This window comes from Schistocerca cancellata, chromosome 11 (genome assembly GCF_023864275.1).
Source record: "Schistocerca cancellata isolate TAMUIC-IGC-003103 chromosome 11, iqSchCanc2.1, whole genome shotgun sequence".
Taxonomy (NCBI): Eukaryota; Metazoa; Arthropoda; class Insecta; order Orthoptera; family Acrididae; genus Schistocerca; species Schistocerca cancellata.
In genome coordinates this window covers 53243570-53268130 of record NC_064636.1, presented here as the reverse complement: position 1 = coordinate 53268130, position 24561 = coordinate 53243570, and the positions used below count along the sequence as shown (strand labels likewise).

At 43.3% G+C, this 24561-nt stretch overlaps 1 protein-coding gene and 1 non-coding gene across 3 annotated transcripts in view; one reads left to right on the top strand and one right to left on the bottom strand.

Annotated features, from left to right (window-relative positions):
* LOC126108470 (exosome component 10) overlaps nucleotides 1–24561 on the top strand; it is a 219304-nt gene that overhangs the window by 99957 nt on the left and 94786 nt on the right. For both annotated transcript variants that reach the window (XM_049913717.1, XM_049913716.1), the window contains exons 8-10: nucleotides 818–1008; nucleotides 8680–8836; nucleotides 24163–24311. In XM_049913717.1, coding sequence (XP_049769674.1) covers nucleotides 818–1008; nucleotides 8680–8836; nucleotides 24163–24311 — 497 coding nt within the window. The remainder of the gene's footprint in view (nucleotides 1–817; nucleotides 1009–8679; nucleotides 8837–24162; nucleotides 24312–24561) is intronic.
* Nucleotides 20875–20949, bottom strand: Trnat-ugu (transfer RNA threonine (anticodon UGU)). Its single transcript has one exon. It is a non-coding gene; the product is annotated as a tRNA-Thr (tRNA).

The window sequence follows — 24561 nt, the reverse complement described above, 5'->3', positions numbered from 1 at the left end:
TTTTTTGGGTATACAAACAAGTACAATGCTACAAGCCACCTCCTACAATGTTGACATCAATTGCCCTTTGCAGACGTGTATCACTCTCACTGTACTGCTCTGCTTGGAAGATTTGAGAATGTATCGCCATTTTGCGGGAAGAACAGGTCAACTTCTAATTGGATTTTACTGTAATTTTATGTTCATTATTTTTTTTCTTTGGGGGGGGGGGGGGGGCAGCTAACTAACGTGACACCTTTTATTTTGTTCAATATTGTCATATGGCTCTACTACATCAAGTGCCATTTGTCACAGCCACTTGGAGACAATGGTTGTAATGTAATGTGACAACAGTGATTCATTTTTGCCATTTGCATCATGTGTGTGTGCGATGTGTGTATATTACATGGCACAGTGTACTAAACTCTTGCAAAACTGCACAGAAAAGTGATAAGACCATTACTACCAAAGCAAGCAAACCCAAACAGGCAGTTTGTAAATGTGCCCAGAAGGGATTACTACTGCAGCCCTACAGTGTATGCAGACAGATGTGGAAGCAACCCCCACCCCCACCCCCGTCCCCTTCTCCACTCACACCCATCCCCGGTGTTCGACTGTCGGTCACTTTATTTTGATTGAGATATGCACAACTACAAGTCCTGACTGACTGTGTTCTCAGTGGGTAGGTGGCTGGGTGCAGTAAGGGGACAAGATAGGATAAGGTGTGTGTGTGTGTGTGTGTGTGTGTGTGTGTGTGTGTGTGTGTGTGTGTGTCCTTCGCACTCTGCGCATCACTCTCCTGCAGACTGTGGGTTTATATTTGTGATTTTTGCGACAGGTGCTGCACGGGGCGGACAGCGACGTGGAGTGGCTGCAGCGTGACCTGGGCCTCTACCTGGTGAACCTGTTCGACACGCACCAGGCGGCGCGCGTGCTGGGGCTGGCCCACCTGTCGCTCGCCTTCGTGCTGAAGCACTACTGCCACGTCACTGCCGACAAGCGCTACCAACTGGCCGACTGGAGGATCCGGTAAAGCGAGCGCACAATATCTGGCGCTATCTTAGGTGCCACTGACACTTGAATCCGGCTGTGGGAGAGGCAGGTGCTAGACCGCCATTTGTAACCAGATTATGCCCATAACGTGTATTGTAACAGTTGGGACATCGTAACAACAGGGGCACACGTCGGTGTCGGGCACAGTAGAGAATTGTCGGACCGTTTGTGTGAAGGTGACTTGTGTGAAATAGGCACTTGCATTAAGCCACAGAATTTTCTGTGTTGAGGATTTATGAATAGCTCACATCTGTGAGCATTCTTCATCTATGTCTTCAGCCACACATTGCAAACCACTGTGAAATGTGGTGCAAAGTGCACGTCTCATTGTACCAGTTATTAAGATCCCTTCCTATTCCATACACGTACGGAGCGTCAGGAAAATGAGTGCATCAGTGCTTCTGTACGTGTTGTAATTACTATATCTTGACCTCGTGATCCCTATGTGTGTGATATGTAGGCGGTTGTATGTTGCTAGAGTCATCATATATGGCCGGTTCTTTTAACTTTCTAATTAAGCTTTCAAGGAACAGTTTATGTCTTCAAGTATCTGCCTGGTCCCTGTATACGTTCAATATCCCCTGTTATTCCTATTTGGTATGGGAGTGACACACTTGAGCAGCATTCTAGGATGTAGACATAGACTAATTGCATTTCCATAGTATTCTAACAATAAATAGAAGTCTGCCACCAACTGTAGCTGCAACTGAGCCCATGTGAGCATTTAGTTTTGTGTGCCTACAAGGTTTAACACCCTGGTACTTGAATAATTTAATCAGTTCCATCTGTGACCCATTGAAATTGTTGTCATAAGATGCTGTGTTTTATTGTTTTTTGAAATGCAAAATTTAACATTTCTGAATGTATCAAGCTAGTTGCCAATCCATCTATCACTTTAAAATCTTATCAAATTCTGACTAAATATTTGTGCTACATTTTTTCAGACAGTACTTCATTACAGGCAACTGCATCATCTGTAAAAAGTCTGACGTTATTGTCTGCAAGGCCATTAAAATACAACAAATCAGCAGGAGTCCTGATACATTTCCCTAAGGTACACCCAAGATCATTTCTACACGTGTTGATGTCTCTCCATCGGAGATAAAATTCTGTGTCCTTTGCAACAAAAAACCTTCAATACAGTCACAAATTTTGCCTAAGCGCCCATATGACAGTGTTAGTAATAATTTTTCAGCCATTCAACTAATTGTTCCATAATGAATGGAAAAATATGAAACTACTCACTGTGATGCAAATTGCCAATGCAACTGAGTCAGAAAAATAAATAAAGAAATAATAAAATTGAACACAGTTACAGATGCTTTTTCTGCCACAATGTTGAAATTCCAGTACAGAGTTAATTTCACTGTAATGACGAGATTTACAGATATTCAGCTCCCCTCGAGTTCACACCGGCTAGAGAAGTGTTGTGTAAGTAGATAAGTATCGGTTCGCAAATAACTTTAGTTGTACTGTGAAGTCACTGCATGAGATCTTTGTTTAGCCCGTGTTTCTTCACCAGTTATTTTTTACAGCAGGAAGGAGAGTCTGGAACTCATTGAATAGCCTGAATCACTTACAGCATCCAGATGATGCAGAATGCAAGTCTACTCACCCATACAGGGAGGACAGTGCCAAGGGTTCAACCTTGTGGGGCACGACTTCGAAACACTCGAGGGTAGAGATCAGCTGCCACACCGAGTGAATTGTTGCAATGCCATTTTTGGACTCTGGTCGGTTGGAGTCTGAGTCAAAACCCAGACATTCCAAGAAAGATTCAGGAAAGTACTGAGCATCATAATTTTCTGTGTCTGGGAAATGGACACCGAATTCCTCCCTCTCAGAACTCTGCCTTTCTGAGAACAGAGTTGTCCTCCGTGTGCTCATTCCCGAATTGCTGCAACGGGCCTGTGAACGACTCTTGAATTTGAAATTCTACAGATTTCCTCCTGTAAAAATAACACCACTTCCCCACCGTGACACAGCTAATCTTAGCCAGATCAAGGTTCTGTATGACAGTGGTTTCCCACTGCCCAGTTCTCCTTCGGGTGGGACGGCATCTGGAACTGGTGTTGGTCATTTCCACAAAACTGCCTCACTTCACTCATGAATTTCCTCTTTAACTATTTGAGGCAGGGTCTTATTTCTGTGGATTTTGGGGCCTTTCCCTTGCATATGTGTCACTGCTGTCCCAACCACAATATTTCGGGCAGCAGGAGGATGGATTTTTTGTACCAGTGTTGGCGTCGTGCTGAAATCACGTGACTGACTCGTCAAAAAATGTGATGTTCTTCTCGGAACTGGCAGATGCTCAACAAACGGGAGCCGTGAAGGGAAGTGCAAAGGCCATTGAGCGCGATGCATGTGCCTTCTTTGCAGGTGCCTTTCTGGAGTCTGTTTTTCTTCTGAAGAGGACACGGCTGTTTTCTTCTCCTCCTTTATCCTTCTCCTCTGTTCCAGACTGCCTCATCATTGATGGTTCATTAAAACCTACTCTTCATTTAGGCTGGAGATTTGCTCGGAAAGTTCACTTCTTTGTGACTGCAGTACCTGTGAGTCTGTGCTGTATAGAACAGTCAACTGTAAGGGGTAGTTGAGTTGCACACTGAGACATTGGCTGTAGTGGTCTTAGCAGCTGTCAGATTTTCAGGCTGCCAGAGTTCACACTTGCATCTCTCAATTTTGAGTGCGTTTTGTGTGTTGCAGGTTATTGACTCGATATGACTTCATCTTTCCGTAGGTGGTGCTAATGAAGTTGATGTACGCCTACTAAATCGTGGGTATCAGAAACCAGAGAAGCTCCATTTCATTTGGTGAGCTGCTGTTTGTCTGGTAGTGGTGGTGATTTCTCAAGCTGGCAGAGTGATGATTTAAGAAACTTTAAGACTCATCACACCCCACGGCTCATACCTACCTCTTCTGGTGCCAAAGAAAGCTACCGGACACTTCTCTCTGAGCGAGATTTCAAATGTGCCACTAGTTCTTGTCTCAATGTGGCAAAACTTTATAAATACCCTGACAGTCCAAAAACTTTAACGACTGGATGAATAAAAAATATGGAAAGTTAAGATTACGGTTTTAATGCTTGAGGTGTTCTACGAGGTGCATTCAAGTTCTAAGGCCTCCAATTTTTTTTCTCCGGACTGGAAAGAGATAGAAACATGCGCATTGTTTTAAAATGATTCCGCATTCATTGTCAATACATCCCAGAGATGGCAGAACCGTACAGCAGATGGAATTTTACCGCCAGCGGCGAGAATGAGAACTGTTTTAAATACTTAAAATGGCGATGTTTTCCTTACTTGAACAGCGTGCAATCATTCGTTTTCTGAATTTGCGTGGTGTGAAACCAATTGAAATTCATCGACAGTTGAAGGAGACATGTGGTGATGGAGTTACGGATGTGTCGAAAGTTCGTTCGTGGGTGCGACAGTTTAATGAAGGCAGAACATCGTGTGACAACAAACCGAAACAACCTCGGGCTTGCACAAGTCGGTCTGACGACACGATCGAGAAAGTGGAGGGAATTGTTTTGGGGGATCGCCGAATGACTGTTGAACAGATCGCCTCCAGAGTTGGCATTTCTGTGGGTTCTGTGCACATAATCCTGCACGACGACCTGAAAATGCGAAAAGTGTCATCCAGGTGGGTGCCACAAATGCTGACTGACAACCACACGGCTGCCCGTGTGGCACGTTGCCGAGCAATGTTGACGCGCAACGACAGCACGAATGGGACTTTCTTTTTGTCGGTTGTGACACTGGATGAGACGTGGATGCCATTTTTCAATCCAGAAACAAAGCGCCAGTCAGCTCAATGGAAGCACACAGATTCACCGCCACCAAAAAAATTTCGGGTAACCGTCAGTGCTGAAAAAATGATGGTGTCCATGTTCTGGGACAGCGAGGGCGTAATCCTCACCCATTGTGTTCCAAAGGGCACTACGGTAACAGGTGCATCCTACGAAAATGTTTTGAAGATCAAATTCCTTCCTGCACTGCAACAAAAACGTCCGGGAAGGGCTGCGCGTGTCCTGTTTCACCGAGACAACGCACCCGCACATCGAGCTAACGTTACGCAACAGTTTCTTCGTGATAACAACTTTGAAGTGATTCCTCATGCTCACTACTCACCTGACCTGGCTCCTAGTGACTTTTGGCTTTTTCCAACAATGAAAGACACTCTCCGTGGCCGCACATTCACCAGCCGTGCTGCTATTGTCTCAGCGATTTTCCAGTGGTCAAAACAGACTCCTAAAGAAGCCTTCACCGCTGCCATGGAATCATGGCGTCAGCGTTGTGAAAAATGTGTACGTCTGCAGGGTGATTACGTCGAGAAGTAACGCTAGTTTCATCGATTTCGGGTGAGTAGTTACTTAGAAAAAAAATCGGAGGCCTTAGAACTTGAATGCACCTCGTATGTGCATCCCCTCCTCTGTAGTACAATGCACAGGACATTTGTACAATTGTGTGAAAATGTCAGAGAACACCTTCCTAGGTATTTTGTTCCACTTGGCCCTTATATTGTCTCATATGTCAATTATATTGTCAAAGCATTGATACTTCTTTTAAAATTGTGCATTTTCTCTTTTTGTGATAGATTTGTATGATAACTCCAAATCTTGTCACCCGTGATGATTTTTTTCAGAAAAGAATTGTCCTCATTTTTAATTTTGGTTGTGGTGTGGAAGTTCACCACTTGTCGTTTTTGCTCAGGATTCAGAGTGTGTGGAACAAACTTTACACACACTTTTCTCCCCTTCAGAATATTCTGGCGAATGTCTTGTTCACTCAGTTTTGATATGTGGCTCCATTGCAATGTGTGACACAACAGTGGTGGCACACTATGGCCTAACGGCCACTGCTTAACACTTCCTGTTCAAAACCAGCTCTTAGAAAGCATATCTGTTATTATTTACAGTTCTCAGGTCAAGCCGCTACCATATTTGGTGCCCCAATGTCACTTGTACTCCAGGAATGAAATAAGTTTTGGAACTTTTAGAACATATGGTTACATACATTGTAGCTAAATGACCATACATATATTTATAGGAAATATCACATAGTTATATACCTCATCCGCCACAGAAAAGAACGTAATTTATGAAACACTGCTTAATTGTACCACGACAATTTCTGAAAGTCACACTTCACTTTTCAAGATATAAGAGTGAATTTAGAAAAATACCACTTGTTGCAGTATCAAAACAGTGATATTCTGGCAGTTGCATATCATTCCTGCATATCCAACCTTTCCCTGGCTTCCCTCGCTGTGCTGTGCAACCTGTCAGCTGCTGTCTCGTTTACCCCCCCCCCCCCCCCCCCCCGCCCCCCTCCCCTCTGCTCCTGGAATTTCGTAAGCTTTATCCTCTGTGTGTTGTGCCACATTGTGCAAATCTGTAAACAAAGAAATACCCGAAGCCACTCTCTTTGTGGCTGACGTGTTTTTTTTTCCAGAGAATAGGAAAATGCCACCTCACTTGTCCGAAATGGCATTTGGTTACAACACACTTCTTTGTGACAGGTGTGTTGTAAGCTGCTTATTCTGCAGCTCCAGGCTTCTTGTGAGGAGTTGTAAATGATGAGGCGAATGCGTAATGACCCCATTTGTGTGGAGGCACACACTTTTCGCAGTCACAGCTCGGCATATGTTAGCATTTCTCTGTATCCTCAAATTGTGTAGTGAACTGGACTTGTTTACAGTAACACTAGTTGACCCTTCCGCTACATTTGAGTACCTTGAATGTTAAGGCTGGCAACTCCTCTTCCGTTTGTCTACGTAACCACATACGGATGCTGTTTAAGTTATCACATGTGTAAAACCAACAGCAGTGATAATGTAACTGAAAAAAAAAATCAGAAGTGTACGAGTAGGGCTCACATGCCAGTGGTTATTATTTGTATAATTTCACATTTGCTACTGTAATTTTTCACTTATTTTATTAATTTTGGGGTTATATTAACATGCTATGCTAACTGTCAATTGCAGATGCATTGACTACCCCTGTTGTGATTACCGGTAAGATTTGACAGAAGGCTCCAGAGAAGAAAACAGCACAGGTGGCCACAAGACCATTGGTGTTACACAGATGTCTAACTGCTCTGCGGAACTCTGTAACACACATTTTATGGGATATCGAAAGCTTGTCCTAAACTATGGAAAATCAATCCTGCATCAGTTACCAGTATTACTTTGCTCTGAAACATTACAGATGCTGTACGTTCATAGATGTAGGCTGTCGGTGCATTAGTTGGACAGCCTTAAGCCTATCATTGCTAGATGGGAAAGGCATCATTTTAATTTCATTTCAGTTCAACCAATTAACATGACATGTGTAAATTGTGTACATAAACCTTCCATGTTAATCACTGTACCTATTACTGAAAACCAGATCAAGATCCCTACAGTAATTCCAGAGATTTTTGACAGATCGCGAATGCTGTGTATGTTCATAATAGAAGAGGAATATTTTTTATGTGATATAATTACAGTTTAACAATGTTCGAAAATTTTCCTTTCTTGTGTTGTGAAACCTTGCTTCTTATCAAATTTTGTGATTCTAGGTAAATGGGAAGTACCCTATAGGTTTTGATAAGTGAGTTAGCAAGTATAAAAGTGTCTGATATAAATGGCCACATATTTTCATTGAATTGATGTTGAAGCTTAAATTTTTATGCCGCCAAGGAACCATAGACATTGGTATGTGACATAAATTTGAACTTGATATGTGTGCCTGCTCCTGGGAAAACTGTTCATAACAGTCGGATGGACAGATAACAAAATGACCGCACACTGATTTCATTTTTGCCAGATGAGGTACAGAACCCTAAAAGCAGTTGAGTTTTCTGTATTTATTTATTTATTTATTTTGTTTACTTATTTATTCTGCTAACCAGTTTTAGTCCAAGTGATCATCTTCGAAGCAAAAGCTCCTTAATGGTATGTCGATCGAGTTCATGGAGCTGCTGTGAGTACCAACAGATACAAGTCACCACTGCTCTGAAGGTGGTCACTGAGACCAAAACCGGGATAAATAAATAAACAAATACTGTGGACTTCACTGTTTTTTTTTTCTTTCATTTATGCTGTGAAAACATGATTACTATTGCTCTGCAGTGACATAAAACATTATTTGCCACAGTAATGTCAGGGAACATACACCTTTCTCAATGCTCAGTCTCAGTAGTTTAAGGAATGATTTTAGTTCCAGAAAATTTTATCCGGTCTGACTCTTGCAAGTGTTCTTTCAACTTGGGCAAATAAGTGGTAGCCAGTGTGCTCTAAGTCCGCACTACAGGTTGGGTGGATGGCGATGTCTCGTCCAAACTGTTGCAGAAGGTCTACAGCTTGATGGACAATGTAAGGATGGGCATTGTAGAGGAGAAGGCAAACAGTTTCCTTACAGCTCCAGCACTTTGGAGCCCTTAATTTGTGGGATTACACTCGTGAAAACAGTATGGGCAATGATGACCCAGGTGTAGTGTGCCCTAAACGCACACCCAAACCCGTCTGTCAGGCTGGTCCCCATGCTCTCCTCCCTTTCCCCAACACCCCTCATCCCCCTCCCATTCCCGCTGATGACACACAGAGCTCTGGGAGCTGGGGACTACCCCACAGTTACCAGTGTCCACCGTCTGCTGTCCGCAGGCCCCTGCCGGAGGAGCTGGTGAAGTACGCGCGCGAGGACACGCACTACCTGCTGTACGTGTACGACCTGATGAAGAATGAGCTGCTGGAGCGCGCCAACGGCAACACCAACCTGCTGCTCTCCGTCATCCAGCGCTCCACCGAGATCTGCAAGAAGGTACGTGCCGGGAGGAGGTCGGACATCTGAATAGTTTCCCGGGAGCTGACGAATTAGAGGAGGTGCCGACAAGAGAGGTGTTGGAGAACTGTCAGTTTGGAAAGATTCTACAGGGTCTTCAGCAGGTGGTTTCCGTCATGATAATACAGACTGAAAACAGACAAATACTCACATCAAAAAAAGTTTTGCATCACCAAAGTTCCCAGAACTCCTGAAGATAGACATACACTGTGGATATTGTATCATAGACACAGTCCCTTTGACCGTTCAGAAATATCACTAAACCCGCCCAAAGCTGTAAACAACCATGCACGAGTAGCGCCTTTTAGACGGAGGTGGTCCGACAGCCGATTGGTTCCAGACATTCCACCAGGAAGGAGGTACACGGCTCGTGTTGTCTGTAGTTCAACTGTGCCTAGATGGTCAATACTGCAGTTCGATCGTGTCCACATTGTTACTTTGTGCCAGGAAGGGCTCTCAACAAGGGAAGTGTCCAGACGTCTCGGAGTGAACCAAAGCGATGTTATTCGGACCGGAGGAGACACAGAGACACAGGAACTGTCAATGACATACCTCGCTCAGGCCATCCGAGAGCTACTGCTGCAGTGGATGACTGCTGCCTTTGGATTATGGCTCTGAAGAACCCTGACAGCAATGCCACTGTGTTGAATAATGCTTTTCGTGCAGCCACAGGACATCGTGTTACGACTCAAACTGTGTGCAATAGGCTGCATGATGCACAACTTCTCTCCTTACGTCCATGGCAAGGTCCATCTTTGCAACCATGACACCATGCAGTGCGGTACAGATGGGCCGATTGGACCGCTCAAGATTGGCATCACGTTTTCTTCAGCGATGAGTGTCGCATATGCCTTCAGCCAGATAGTTGTCGGAGACATGTTTGGACGGCAACCCGGTCTGGCTGAATGCCTTAGACACACTGTCCAGCGAGTGCAGCTAGGTGGAGATTCTCTGCTGTTTTGGGGTGGCATTATGTGGGGCCAGTTTATGCCGCTGGTGGTCACGGAAGGTGCCGTAACTGCTGTACGATACTTGAATGCCATCCACCGACCGATAGTGCAACCATATTGGCAGCATATTGGTGAGGCATTCATCTTCGTGGATGACAATTTGCACCCCCATTGTGGACATCTTGTGAATGACTTCCTTCAGGATAACAACATCGCTTGACTAGAGTGACCAGTATGTTCTCCAGACATGATCCCTATCGAACATGCCTTGGATAGATTGAAAAGGGCTGTTTATGGATGACGTGACCCACCAACCACTCTGAGGGAGCTACGCTGAATCACCGTTGAGGAGTGTGACACTCTGGACCATCAGTGCTTTGATGAACTTGTGGATAGTATTGCCACGATGAATACAGGCATGCATCGGTGCAAGAGGGCGTGCTACTGGGTATTAGAGGTACCGGTGTGTTCAGAAATCTGGACCACCGCCTCTGGAGGTTTCGCTGTATGGTGGTACAACATGCAATGTGTGGTTTTCATGAACAATAAAAAGGGCGGAAATAATGTTTATGTTGATATCTATTCCAATTTTCTGTACAGGTTCTGGAAGTCTCGGAACCGAGGTGATGCAAAACTTTTTTTGATGTGTGTATTTTAACTTTTATTACGACTTTAAATCCCTGTATTCTTTTCTGAGGGTATTTGTGTGGAGGGGTAGCCTTGTAGAGAAATGAAATGTGGATGGTGAACAGTTTAGAGGAGAAGAGAAGTTTTGAAATGTGGTGCTGAATAACTAACGATGAGGTACTTTATTGAATTGGGAGGGGGGGGGGGGGATTTGTGGCACAACCTCAGTTAAAAAAGCGATTGATTGATAGGACACATCCTGAAGCATGAAGGAATCATCAGTTTGCCAGGGGAGGGAAGTGTGGGGGGCAAAAATTGTTTTGGGGGGGGGGGGAGGGGAGGGGGGGGGGGGGGGACAAGACTTGACTACAGTGAGCAGGTTCAAGTGGGTGTAGGTTGCAGTAGTTACGCAGAGGTGAGGGGGCTTGCACAAGACAGAGTTGTGTGGAAAGCTGCTGCTGCTGCTGCTGATGATGATGATGACAGAAACAATAACTACAACTGCCTAATAGTATGCAACAATTTGTTCATCAGGAGTGTCGATGAAAATAACGGATAAAATGACTAGAAAACATTGCAGAATCAAACAGTGGAAAATCCTGGATGGAATAATGACAGTATTATGAAATGCATAGATTGCTACTTACCATAAAGTGGAGATGTCGAGTTGCAGATAGGCGAACAAAAAAACTGCTGTACTGTATAATACAGCCTGTATAGCAGTGTTTTTGCGGTGTCTGTCTGCAACTCAGTGTCTCCCTCTATACGGTGAGTAGCGATCTATCCTTTCCGAGAAACATTTCTCCGTTCTTCGTCGTGACTGTGTTAGATGTTTTGCTGCATGTTGAACAATTTCATTATTTGATGGAGAAAAATAGGGAATTAAGGTGTACGGTGGACTCAGCATGACAGTCACAGTGCACTGAGCGTTGCAGCTTCGTGCACCTACCGAAATCAGTACCACAGTGTGATTTTGTGAACATCTCTGTTGCAGCGCATCAGTGTTGTCACAGCTTTATAGTCGGTTACTGTTTTTGCTTGTGGCCATTAGTGCTTCACAATTGAAACCTGGCAACAGAGCTACGAGCTGTCAGCAATCTTGTTATGCCATGTTGACTATAGTTGTCTTGTTTTTCGTCATTTGAAGAAGCTGTCATATTCTCCTGTGACCTCTCTTTTGAGGCACAAACATCAGACTGAAAAGAATGTGTCCAGAATTGGTCTGAAAGCATTCAGAAGTATACAGATTGTATAGGTGAGTATTTTGTGAAGTGGTAAAACAATTTATACAAAGAAATTGTAGTGTGGTCCTCCTGTACAAATACTTGTACTAAACAGACATTGTGGATATGGCAAATGTCTCCCAACTCGAAGGGGAAGGTATAACCCGCTTTGTTTGGGTGTAAAAAAAATTGTCAACAGAAACCTGTAAATTCAGGAAAAAGTTTTGTGAGATTTAGTTGCAAAATTCCAACTTGCTGAGGGCACTGCATATTTGCAGAGACTCAAGTGTTTACTCACGAGCATGTGGCAATTTAAGTAAATCTGTAAATAATGTGTGATGATGGACATTGTGTGTTACATGGTTCGCGGGAGGGGAGGGGGGGGGGGGGGGACACACTACAGATTGTTACTGAAGCCTGCTGTGAAATGGTGTATTTTGTAGCTGAACATAAGACAAATCCACATTTATAAGACTTGTGAATTTACAAGAAGCCTTTGACAGTCAAGTAGAATACACTCTTTGTAACTGTGAAGTTAACAGGAATAAAATACAAAGAGCAAAATGTTATCTACTACTTGCACTGAAACTATACTGCAGTTGTAAGGAAATGAGACAGTGTTGTAGTCTATCCCCCATGTTACTCATTCCATGAAGTGAAGTGAGTAAGGAAAATGAGGAGAAATTTGGAAAATGATAGCAAAGAACTTGACCAACAGTTAAATAAATTTTGTGGATAGGTAAGTTTTTGGAGAAAACCATAAAACATCCAGCCATCAGTACTGTAAACATTCTCGACATTAGCTTAACTTCCAAAACTAATACACTGTCCTATGAAAGTATCCAGACAGCTGTTAGTGAACATCAGTATAGGGTGTTTCCACCCTTTGCCTTTGTGACGGCTCAAGCTTTGTGGAGGACATTTTTAAGGAGGTGTCTAAATGTCTACAGAGAAATGGCAGCTCATTCTTCCTCAAAAGCCAAACCATAGGAGGTAATGATTGTTGCACACTGGGATCTGGAGCCAAGTCGACATCCTAACTCGTCCTGAAGGTGTTCCGTGTGTTTAGGTTAGGACTTGTTAGGTCTGTTACTTGATTTTGGAATAACTGTTCCAGGAGGTAGCACAACAGCTAAAACAAAGAGTATGAATTGGAATGAAATTTACTTAGTGAAAGATAATTACTACGTGAATTACTGGAATTAAAGCATGAATTCTTGTTGAAACTAAATTTGGTGCCATGAACAATCTTCCTCATAATGTAAGAAAAATGCAGTGCAACAAACCAATACTGTAGTGATACGAATGGTATTTGGCAGCAGCTTGGTGCTTAACAAAAAGTCAGTTGTTCTGATTAAAGTCATTATTAAGTTATGCTGACATTACCTCTACTTTTTTGTGGCTGCCGATCATATAGTCCATCCATTAAATCTTGATGATTAGCGTGCGTGTGTGCGTGCGTGCGCGTACATTTACAGGATGTTTATAAATGAATATTGGGGTTTTAATGCTTTGTAATATTTATTACATTGAACTTACAGCTATAAATAATTTGTCAAATGAAAGAGCAACTCAAACAGTTGTGTTTGGCATAGCGAAGTACGCAATTGGTTGAATTTCACTGTACCCAAATGCTGGATAGGTCGCAAGGGGCCGAATGACAGGGCTTGCTTTGCACGGCCTCCACGTTCACCTGATATAACGCCATGCGATTTTTCCCTTTGGGGTTTCATCAAGGATCATGTGTATGTGCCTCCACTACCACCAGACCTCCCTGAATTAGGAAACTGGATTGAAGCAGCTATTTCTGAAATCACTGAAGACACGCTTACCAACGTCTGGGAAGAACTCGGCTATAGACTTGATGTGTGCCGTGTGACAAATGGTGCTCACATTGAACATTTATAACATTCTTGGTAAAACTAAGCTGCTCTTTCATTTGACATATCATTTATAACTGTAAGTTTAATATAACAAATGTTATAAAGCGTTAAAAGCCCGGTATTCATTTATAAACACCCTGTTTATAAGATGTCTTGCAGGAAGTAAGAAATTACCGCCGCCTCTTAAGATAGCAGATGAAAGTCATGATTTGTTTTTTATCAACCATGTCATTTACTACACTCATTGTTGACGCAGGAGTAAAATTACACAATCTTTTTATATGAGGTCTAAAACATAAGTACTCTCAAGCAAGATTGAAACAAAAGCTGTTAAAAAAAATTGAATGACACTGTTCTTTTGTCACAAAGATAATTTTAAAAGTATATCTTTGCCGTCTTATGTGGCACTGTACCAATTTCTTATTACTAAAGCGGAAAAGGAAACATTAACTTAAATTGATATTCCAAGGAGGGGGGGGGGGGGGGACTCTGGGGAGGCCAGTCCATTTCAGCATGTTATTGTCCAACAAACTATTGCATCACTGGTGATAGTAGTGTGCACTGTCATGCAAATTCAGTCAACCTTTGTTTGCTCACTGTTCCCCTACTGTATGCAATACACAATGCTGTAGAATGTGTTCGTATTCTTCCACATTCAGTATTTTCTTAAACGCAATAAGGGGATCGTTCTTTAGCCACAAAAAACAACTTGTGGAGCAACGGGTTTATTATAGTGGTGGTGGTTGATTGTTGTCTTTGTCGGCCGTCTTTCTCACACGAGCCTGGCAACTACACTCCTGGAAATGGAAAAAAGAACACATTGACACCGGTGTGTCAGACCCACCATACTTGCTCCGGACACTGCGAGAGGGCTGTACAAGCAATGATCACACGCACGGCACAGCGGACACACCAGGAACCGCGGTGTTGGCCGTCGAATGGCGCTAGCTGCGCAGCATTTGTGCACCGCCACCGTCAGTGTCAGCCAGTTTGCCGTGGCATACGGAGCTCCATCGCAGTCTTTAACACTGGTAGCATGCCGCGACAGCGTGGACGTGAACCGTATGTGCAGTTGACGGACTTTGTGCGAGGGCGTATAGTGGGCATGCGGGAGGCCGGGTGGACGTACCGCCGAATTGCTCAACACGTGGGGCGTGAGGTCTCCACAGTACATCGATGTTGTCGCCAGTGGTCGGCGGAAGGTGCACGTGCCCGTCGACCTGGGACCGGACCGCAGCGACGCACGGATGCACGCCGAGACCGTAGGATCCTACGCAGTGCCGTAGGGGACCGCACCGCCACTTCCCAGCAAATTAGGGACACTGTTGCTCCTGGGGTATCGGCGAGGACCATTCGCAACTGTCTCCATGAAGCTGGGCTACGGTCCCGCACACCGTTAGGCCGTCTTCCGCTCACGCCCCAACATCGTGCAGCCCGCCTCCAGTGGTGTCGCGACAGGCGTGAATGGAGGGACGAATGGAGACGTGTCGTCTTCAGCGATGAGAGTCGCTTCTGCCTTGGTGCCAATGATGGTCGTATGCGTGTTTGGCGCCGTGCAGGTGAGCGCCACAATCAGGACTGCATACGACCGAGGCACACAGGGCCAACACCCGGCATCATGGTGTGGGGGAGCGATCTCCTACACTGGCCGTACACCACTGGTGATCGTCGAGGGGACACTGAATAGTGCACGGTACATCCAAACCGTCATCGAACCCATCGTTCTACCATTCCTAGACCGGCAAGGGAACTTGCTGTTCCAACAGGACAATGCACGTCCGCATGTATCCCGTGCCACCCAACGTGCTATAGAAGGTGTAAGTCAACTACCCTGGCCAGCAAGATCTCCGGATCTGTCCCCCATTGAGCATGTTTGGGACTGGATCAAGCGTCGTCTCACGCGGTCTGCACGTCCAGCACGAACGCTGGTCCAACTGAGGCGCGAGGTGGAAATGGCATGGCAAGCCGTTCCACAGGACTACATCCAGCATCTCTACGATCGTCTCCATGGGAGAATAGCAGCCTGCATTGCTGCGAAAGGTGGATATACACTGTACTAGTGCCGACATTGTGCATGCTCTGTTGCCTGTGTCTATGTGCCTGTGGTTCTGTCAGTGTGATCATGTGATGTATCTGACCCCAGGAATGTGTCAATTAAGTTTCCCCTTCCTGGGACAATGAATTCACGGTGTTCTTATTTCAATTTCCAGGAGTGTATTTTTGTGGTCAGTCAGAAACTGATGGAGAGCATCTGATCTTAGTTTCCAATGTGCACGGCCACATTCTTGTCCAACCCACTGAAAGAAATGTTACTATTCTCATTCTACTTAGCGGGACCAGGACTATGACTATAAGTGAAGGTATAAAGTTCTAGTTCATATATAGAGTAAAGTATTACAATACTTTGAAAGTCACTATGTTCAATTGACAGTAAATCTCTCTATTCTAAACAACACAACTAGCAGTTCAGAGGCGACTTGTACAGTATGTTCCCACCAAATTTTCCATTGCCATGACTAACAATATATATGTGCTCACCACAAAAGTGGAAATAATATTCACCACTTGCCTCGCGAATTTGTAATTATCACGGACGGCACAATTAACAGCTACTTCAGCGAAGTCTAAGCGATCGAGGGTAGTGTACAATACTTGTGAGTTCACTATCAGTTTTTACTGCATATACGCTTTTGTCACAGTCTGTCTCTGACGTCATTCGAGGCAGAGCCCGATCCGACGTTTAAGCGAAGTGGATCTTACAGTGTCTGAGTGCGAAGTGAACCTTTCTCCTGCCTCTTGGGCTGTATTTATATATGTGCCACAGCAAACAACTGAGGGAACATCTGTTGTCATCTCCCTTATGCACACGGCAGCAGCCTCTGAATGACCGCTCTCTCAGACACATAATCTTTAATAACAAAGTTATGAATTAATTTAGAATCTTCTTAATTTTTACATGTATTCAGGTAAGTTGGTTGAAAGCACAGAGAAAGTTTCAACTCGCTTGAATAAAAACTTTGCCTTCTAGAATTTTTATGGTGGAACTAGTGCTAGACCCTTACCTCTGAACTATAATAGATCTTGTATAGGCTGTTATTAATACTACAAATCTAAAATTTGTTATAGTTCTATTATTTGGTAGGGTTTATAATCTGCTGTAACCAAAATTTTCTATCATTAAAATTATAGGTATTTAATCTACTACAAATGGGTATATTTTAGTTACAAATTTGGTTTTCATTAAATTACTCAAAAACTGTAAGAGGTAGCTTAACGTGGTATATTAGTTATTATTTTTAGGTTGAAATGAAGCATAAAACAAATTTTTACATGTCTAAGTCCAATATTTAGCGCCTTAAATTTCTCTTAAAAATGTGGATTCCGGTTGTATTTTTATTCTTTCGCTTTGAAACTTGCACCACTTATTTAGGACCTCCATAGGCACATTCTGACCAAATTCTGGCTCTCTAGCTGTATTATTTAGCACCATGTATTTTTTCTTAAAACTGTATTTTTACGAAAATACAGTTGATTTAATTACCTTAGGACTTGATATTTAAAGCGTAATTACAATAAAATATATATTGACAAAGTTTGAATGTAAAATTTTGACTTTTAGTTTTATACTTAAATTTGGTGCAATACTTGTGCGCTACGCGCAGACGTGTTAAGGTGACGTGGTGCTACTAGCAGTGATATGGGGTAAGTACTGGCACACTCGCTCACCTCTGTATCTCACACATGATACAGCACTTGTTTCATTTCAAACTACATACTTTAACACCACCTCCTCTACTTTACTTCTACAGCACACATGATGGCAGGTGACATTCTCCAAGCATTTGGCAAACACAAACCCTTTCTTCGATTGCCACAGGGTATAGCATGATTCGTCTCTCGAAACTACTCATTTGCAGTCATCCACTGACCAGTGGCATTGCGCTTTACTTAAACTCAGGCACCGCTTTGAACTGACTATAGAAATCGTGGCTTACAAGAAGCGGCTCAATCGTTGTACCCCATTCTCTTTTGATTCCCTGCACACAGTCATTGTCCTGTCTTAACTGCTAGCAGCACTTTGCAGTTCACGAGTGATTCTTTTTGCTGATTTTATGCATCTTTTTACAACCACCGTCCGCAGTTATCGACGGTCCCTGTCTGTCAGTAAGTGATGTCTGCTTGGTGTCGATTTAGCTGTGGTTGTTTCCTTCCCATTCCTACTTCGCAGTGACATCATCAGCAGTCGACTAGGCCGGTTTCAGAAGCTTTGAAATGTCACTGACAGATTTGTTACTCACGTGACATCCAATGCCGTGTCGACATTAGAAGTCACTGCCTTCTCCTGGCCGTTACTTTCTGACTACTGCTTCTCTCCTCACAACACAGTACTCCCCGCCTCCTTTTACATGGGTGGGTCTGCCTCTTGTGACATCTTAGCGGTCAATTCTGCATTGCATAGGCATGTCCCGATACTTTGATCTGGTAGTGTAGTTCCTTGTTCAGGGAGGAGAGAGTGCTAGGTTGGGGAAGATTAGAAAGGGAAGTCTAGTCAGTCAAACCACTGGATGAGACCGACCTACCTGTAGTGATAGTAGGGAAAGAAAGGGAGACTCTGTGCAAAATGGAAAAGTGTGGCAGAGGAGGATATGCATTGAAATTTGAAAGAAATTTTATGCAAGGACTGAGAGGCTTGGGTAAGAGCTTGCAAAATAGAGCCTCATGAACTCTAAAGAACTTGTATATACAGGGTGATTCACGAAGATATGCAAATATTTTAATATGTTATTTTAAAAATAAAACTAAAGAAAAAAGTTTATACAAACATAGGTCCACAAATGTTTAGTTACGGTGTTACGGCTAATAAAAGATTTTGCCTGAAATTTAGCAATTATGCTAATATTAGGCCATTGCAAAACTGTACGAGGTTAAAGTAAAGCACGATTTCCATTTATTTTGTTGTTATTGATCTGGTGAATCTAATAAAAGACATCTCAGATGTGAATCTGCATTAGTTTTCCAGAACATCCAGAGAAGCAAAGAGGCATTACTTTCTCACATTGTGAATGCAGTAGACGAAATTAAGAGCAACCCTGTAAAATTGAAATGAGCAACAACATCTCTTCATACACATGCAGCTAAATGCATTGAACTTGGTGGAAACATTTTTGAACATTTATTGTAGATGTATTGTGAAGTTGTATGCATACTGTACAACTTCCTTAACACTGAGCTTCGTTTTTTCCGGTTTAACATGAATTCACATGCGCTGTGGTACTAATAAAAGCAGATTATCTGACACATTCATACAGTTTCAGTTAACGTTATTACCATCATTTTTCCAAAATTAAGTTCTCTACAACTTCTGTTGAAAACTTTGTGCAATAGTCTGGAATTTAAAAAACAAATTGGGACAAGTAGTTAATAAATTAAAAATTTTACGAAATTACATTGTTGCTTCTCTGGATGTTTTGGAAAACTACTGCAGATACATGTCTGGGACATGTTTTATTAGATTCAGCAGATCAATAACAACAAAATCAATGGAAATTATGCTTTACTAACGTAGTACAGTTTTGCAGTGCCTTCATATTAGCGAAGTTGTTAAATTTCAGGCAAAATCTTTTATTAGCCATAACTCTTTAACTAAAAATTTGCAGACCTAGGTTTATATGAACTTTTTTCTTTAGTTTTTCTTGTAGAATAACGTACTAAAATATTTGCAAATCTTCATGAATCACCCTGTACACACACACACACACACACACACACACACACACACACACCTCCTCGTTGTGTCTGGCTTTCTCCCAGCTAGTCTGTTTCCCAGGTTGAAGTCGCAGACGTGCTCCTGTTGGGTTAGGTTTTAGGTGGTTGCAATCATAACACAGTCTGCCACTTCTACCACCTCGAAAGTACATCCTCCAGCTGCAACAGCTCCATCAATGGTGTAAGCAAAACGTTTTTGGAATGAGAAAACTAAAAAATGAGACATAATTATCCATGGTGATCTCATGATGATGTTACAAACTGCATGCGCTATCCTGTGATGATGATGATGAGCATGATACAAACTTTCAAGGATGACAGGGAACGAAAAGTGTTATCAATGTAAGGGACCCCGGTCTGGAAACAACAAGAGTTGGAACTTGTAAGTGAAAATCATTGTGACGCCTTTGACGGTGGGCCTTTTCTCCTGCAAGCTCTTTGATTTCCATAGTTTTGGAGTAGGTGATATGGAAAAAAAAAAATTAATATGGGCTCTTAAATGCATACCTTATGAGAATGGGCACATGAAGAAGATATGTGTTTTACAGTAGTGATGATGAAAAAGTGTCCATAGCTGTAAAGGTATGCACTTTAAGAGCCTTTGTTTACTGGACATTGTTTCCTTGTTTTGCCTACCCTGAAATCTTAGCAACAACTGTACCAGGACATGTATTCAACTGTCAGAGATATCTGAATGATTCTCACTTATAACTTTTGATTTTTGTTGTCTCCAGACCAGGCTCCAGTATCTCAGTTAGATACATTTACGTTTCTCCGTCATACCTGAAAGTTTGTAACATCATCATGAGATCACCGTGGATAATTATGTCTCATTTTTTAGTTTTCTCATTCCAAAAACGTTTTGCTTACACCATTGATGGAGCTGTTGCAGCTGGAGGATGTACTTTCGAGGTGGTAGAAGTGGCAGACTGTTATGATTGTAACCACCTAAAACCTAACCCAACAGGAGCAAGTCTGTGACTTCAACCTGGGAAACAGACTGGCTGGGAGAAAGCCAGACACAGCGAGGAGAGGTAAACAACTGCAGCACTATGACACAGTTAAATACCTGAGAGTAAAACTAGACCACACACTATAAAAAATGAATGCGAGAACATCGAAACTCAGTCTAGCTCGGCGATAGAAGTTCCTGGCGCTTATTGGCAGCACACGAGTGGCACAGCCGGATGTCCTATGTACATCTCCTCTCACTCTATGTTTGTTCAGTGCAGAATTCGCAGCACACACCAGACAAGTCAACACTGTTGTAGGCAAGACGGGCTGCCTGTGAGGACTGTTTGAAAAGTAAATTCCATATATGTGAGATATCAGGTACAACATTCGCAGTTAATTTGTCATTTTTCAGTGTAATCACCATTGTTGTCTGCAGTTTTTTTTTTTGTCTCGAACAAGAGTATGTATATATATGATGGTAGTATCTGTTCCCGAAAAAAACAGTTAACCGTTAATGACCATGCAGCTTTACTAGAAATGAAATGATAATTAAATGGACGCCCTAGCTGCAAACAGGCGTTGATATACTTCACTGGGGACATGTTGAAAATGTGTGCCCTGACCGGGACTTGAACCCAGGATCTCCTGCTTACATGGCAGACGCTCTGTCCATCTGAGCCACCGAGGGCACAGAGGATAGTGCACCTGCAGGGACTTATCCCTTCCACGCTCCCCATGAGACCCACATTCCCAACATGTCCACACCACTACATTCGTAGTGTGCCTAATAGATGTTTGCCCATCATACTCGTTACTTGTGGCAGATTAATCTACCAAGTCCCATACGAGTTTGGGCATAGCGTGTGCGTTCGCACACATTTTCAACATGTCCCCAGTGAAGTATATCAATGCCTGTTTGCAGCTAGGGTGTCCATTTAATTATCATTTCATTTCTAGCAAAGCTGCATGGTCATTAACAGTAACTGTTTCTTTTGGGAACAGATACTACCATCATATATAGTTAAAATATGGCTTCCTGGCCATTGAATTTCTTGTGCGAACGCACACGCTTTACCCGAACTTGTATGGGACTTGGTACATTAATCTGCCACGGATAACGAGTATGATGGGCAAACATCTATTAGGCACACTACAAATGTAGTGGTGTGGACATGTTGGGAATGTGGGTCTCACGGGGAGCGTGCAAGGGATAAGTCACTGCAGGCACACTATCCTCTTTGCCCTCGGTGGCTCAGATGGATAGTGTGTCTGCCATGTAAGCAGGAGATCCCGGGTTCGAGTCCCGGTCGGGGCACACATTTTCAACATGTCCCTAGTGAAGTATATCAAAGAGTATGTATACTTCTTTTCCCTGGCTTCCTATTTAATTTTCACGGCATTGGCATGTTAATTCGGATTTGGCAATATTAGTCTTAGGGGGTGGCCAGATGTCCATCTTTCCAACACCTGTGGTGGTCAGAATTTGTGTACATCGTCTGTCTGCGTCTAGTGTTACCCTTTGTGAAGGTGTGAGAACATATTTGAGACATTCATGAATTGTATAATTGAGGTGGTATGTGGGTATGAGCTCTGTATTCACCTGTCAGATGTAGGAAACTGCCTAAAAACCACATCGAAGCTGACTGGGTTGAGAGCATGATTGTGTCATGATGATGATGATGATCATCATCATCACCACGGGATTGCCTCTCTCTCTCTCTCTCTCTCTCTCTCTCTCTCTCTCTCTCTCTCTCTCTCCCTCTGTGTGTGTGTGTGTGTGTGTGTGTGTGTGTGTGTGTGTGTGTGTGTGTGTGTGTGTGTGTGAAATTTTCTCTCTCTCTCTCTCTCTCTCTCTCTCTCTGTGTGTGTGTGTGTGTGTGTGTGTGTGTGGGCACGCACATGCGAGAGTTCTTTAGAGCTTGTGAGGCTTTATTTTGCAAACTCATACCCACGTCTCCTTGTATAAATGTTCTTTCAAATTTCAATGCATATCCTCCTCTACTACATTTTTCCTTTTTCCATTTTCCATGGGATCTCCCTTCCTTTCCCTAGTATCACTACAGGTAGATCCGTCTCATCCTGTGGTCTGACTGACTGTACTTTCCTTTCTAATCTTCCCCAACCTGTCACTCTCTCCTCCCAGAACAAGGAGCTACACTATCTGATCGAAGTATCTGGACATGCCTGTGCAATGCAGAATTGACTGATAAAAAGTCACAGTCCTGCTTTTTCGGCCACTGGTGCACTGACTTTTCCACAGTGTCTGCATCTTTGAAGTGACACCCCCAGACAAGCTGCTTCGAGTGGGCCACAGAGACAGAAGACTAGCATTGCGAGTTCGTGGCTGTACGGCCGATGGGGCGAGACTTCCTGCCCAATCTTTGCTGTTATACCAGCGGGGAAGTGACTGCTGTGTAGTCTTGCATTGTCACGCAAGAAAAGCACATGTGCCTCAACTTTTGATGAGTGAACTTACTGAAGTACTTTTGACTTCTTGAGGGTTTCACATATCTGGTAGTGTTTGTTGTGTACCATTTCTCCAAAAAATGAACCAGAATCACACCCTCTGTATCCCAAAAGATTGTTGCTGTAACTTTCCTAGCAGAATGCAGTGTTTAAAAGTTTTTTCCGTGTCATTGTGTCTTGCAGTGCGATTCTGTCAGCTGACCACCAGACCTGGGTTGAAAAAAATGAAACCAAGTATCATCTCCAGCCACAGTTTTCGCCAAAAACACCTCCCATCCATACTGAAGCCCTGCTACAGATTCACTGCAGATGTTTTCCTTGCCTTTGTGCTATGGTCAGGCTATGTTTTAGATACCCAGTGTTCACAAATCTAGTAGTAGCCCACGTTTTCTGTTGTTGGCCACCACACTATCTTTACTGACAAAAAACTGCCAACACAGTTAGTCTGTAGTTATCGAGCAGTCATTGCGGACAATTTGGTCGATACCCTGAATGTCTTGTTAGGTCACTGCAGCCGACTGGTTACTCCACATCCCAACGACTGACAGACGACTGACAATGTTTGCCCTCCAGCTTTTCTACGGTGACGAACCCATTACTGGACAACACAGTCGTCCACCGTAGCATCTCTGTACACTTTCTTCAGCCTTTCACGAATGCGGGTAGGTGTTTCACATTGTGCAGGAAGGAATTTTATTACTAATTTCTGCCTTACAAGTAAGACAGTGTTGGCCATGTTCTAAGCTTATCCAGTGGTACCATCTGTCATCGTAGGACGCTGTCACTAGAGGAGGCTTTAGGAGAAGCTTTGGGTAAGTGTGCCAAATATGTGATCACTAGATTACTGATTTGATAAAGGAGAAAATAATAGGAAGTGTCAGAATCTGTACAATGTATAGAAATCTATAGTGTTGTTGTTGTTGTTGTGGTCTTCAGCCCTGGACGGGTTTGCTGCAGCTCTCCATGCTACTCTATCCTGTGCAAGCTTCTTCATCTCCCAGTACCTACTGCAGCATACAACCTTCTGATTCTGCTTAGTGTATTCATCTCTTGGTCTTCCTCTATGATTTTTACCCTCCACGCTGGCCTCCAGTACTAAATTGGTGATCCCTCGATGTCTCAGAACATGTCCTACCAAGCGATCCCTTCTGGTCAAGTTGTGCCACAAGCTCCTCTTCTCCCCAATTCTGTTCTATACCTCCTCATTAGTTATGTGATCTACCCATCTAATCTTCAGCATTCTTCTGTAGCACCGCATTTCGAAATCTTCTGTTCTCTTCTTGTCCAAAGTATTTATCGTCCATGTTTCACTTTCATACATGGCTACACTCCATACAAATACATTCAGAAACGACTTCCTGACATTTAAATCTATACTCGACCTTTAAATACATTGTTGATTTGTTAATAATTATACTTCGCCGTACGCTTTGCAGAGGTACGAGAAGCCGGTGGTGACGGAGCACAGCCACATGGAGCTGTTCCAGCGCCACAAGAAGCTGCTGGACAACCGACAGCAGTACGCGCTGCGCGAGCTCTTCCGCTGGAGGGACAAGATGGCGCGCCAGGAGGATGAGAGCATTGGGTGAGTGCAGCGAGTGGTTAAAACGTGGAAGAAAGGTGTTGCACTTGACTTCTTCCGATCTCTCTCATGTTTACCCACGTTATTACTGCACATCCTTTTAAGTTACTGTACATTTGGTCTCACATTCCATAATATTGTATTAAAATGCAAATAATATGAGGAGGAGAATAAAATCAATAATGGCAAAAGGCTATGTGGCTGTCACTTACAAAAATTGATCCTGTAGTTTCACCTTGTGTAAATGGAGTGG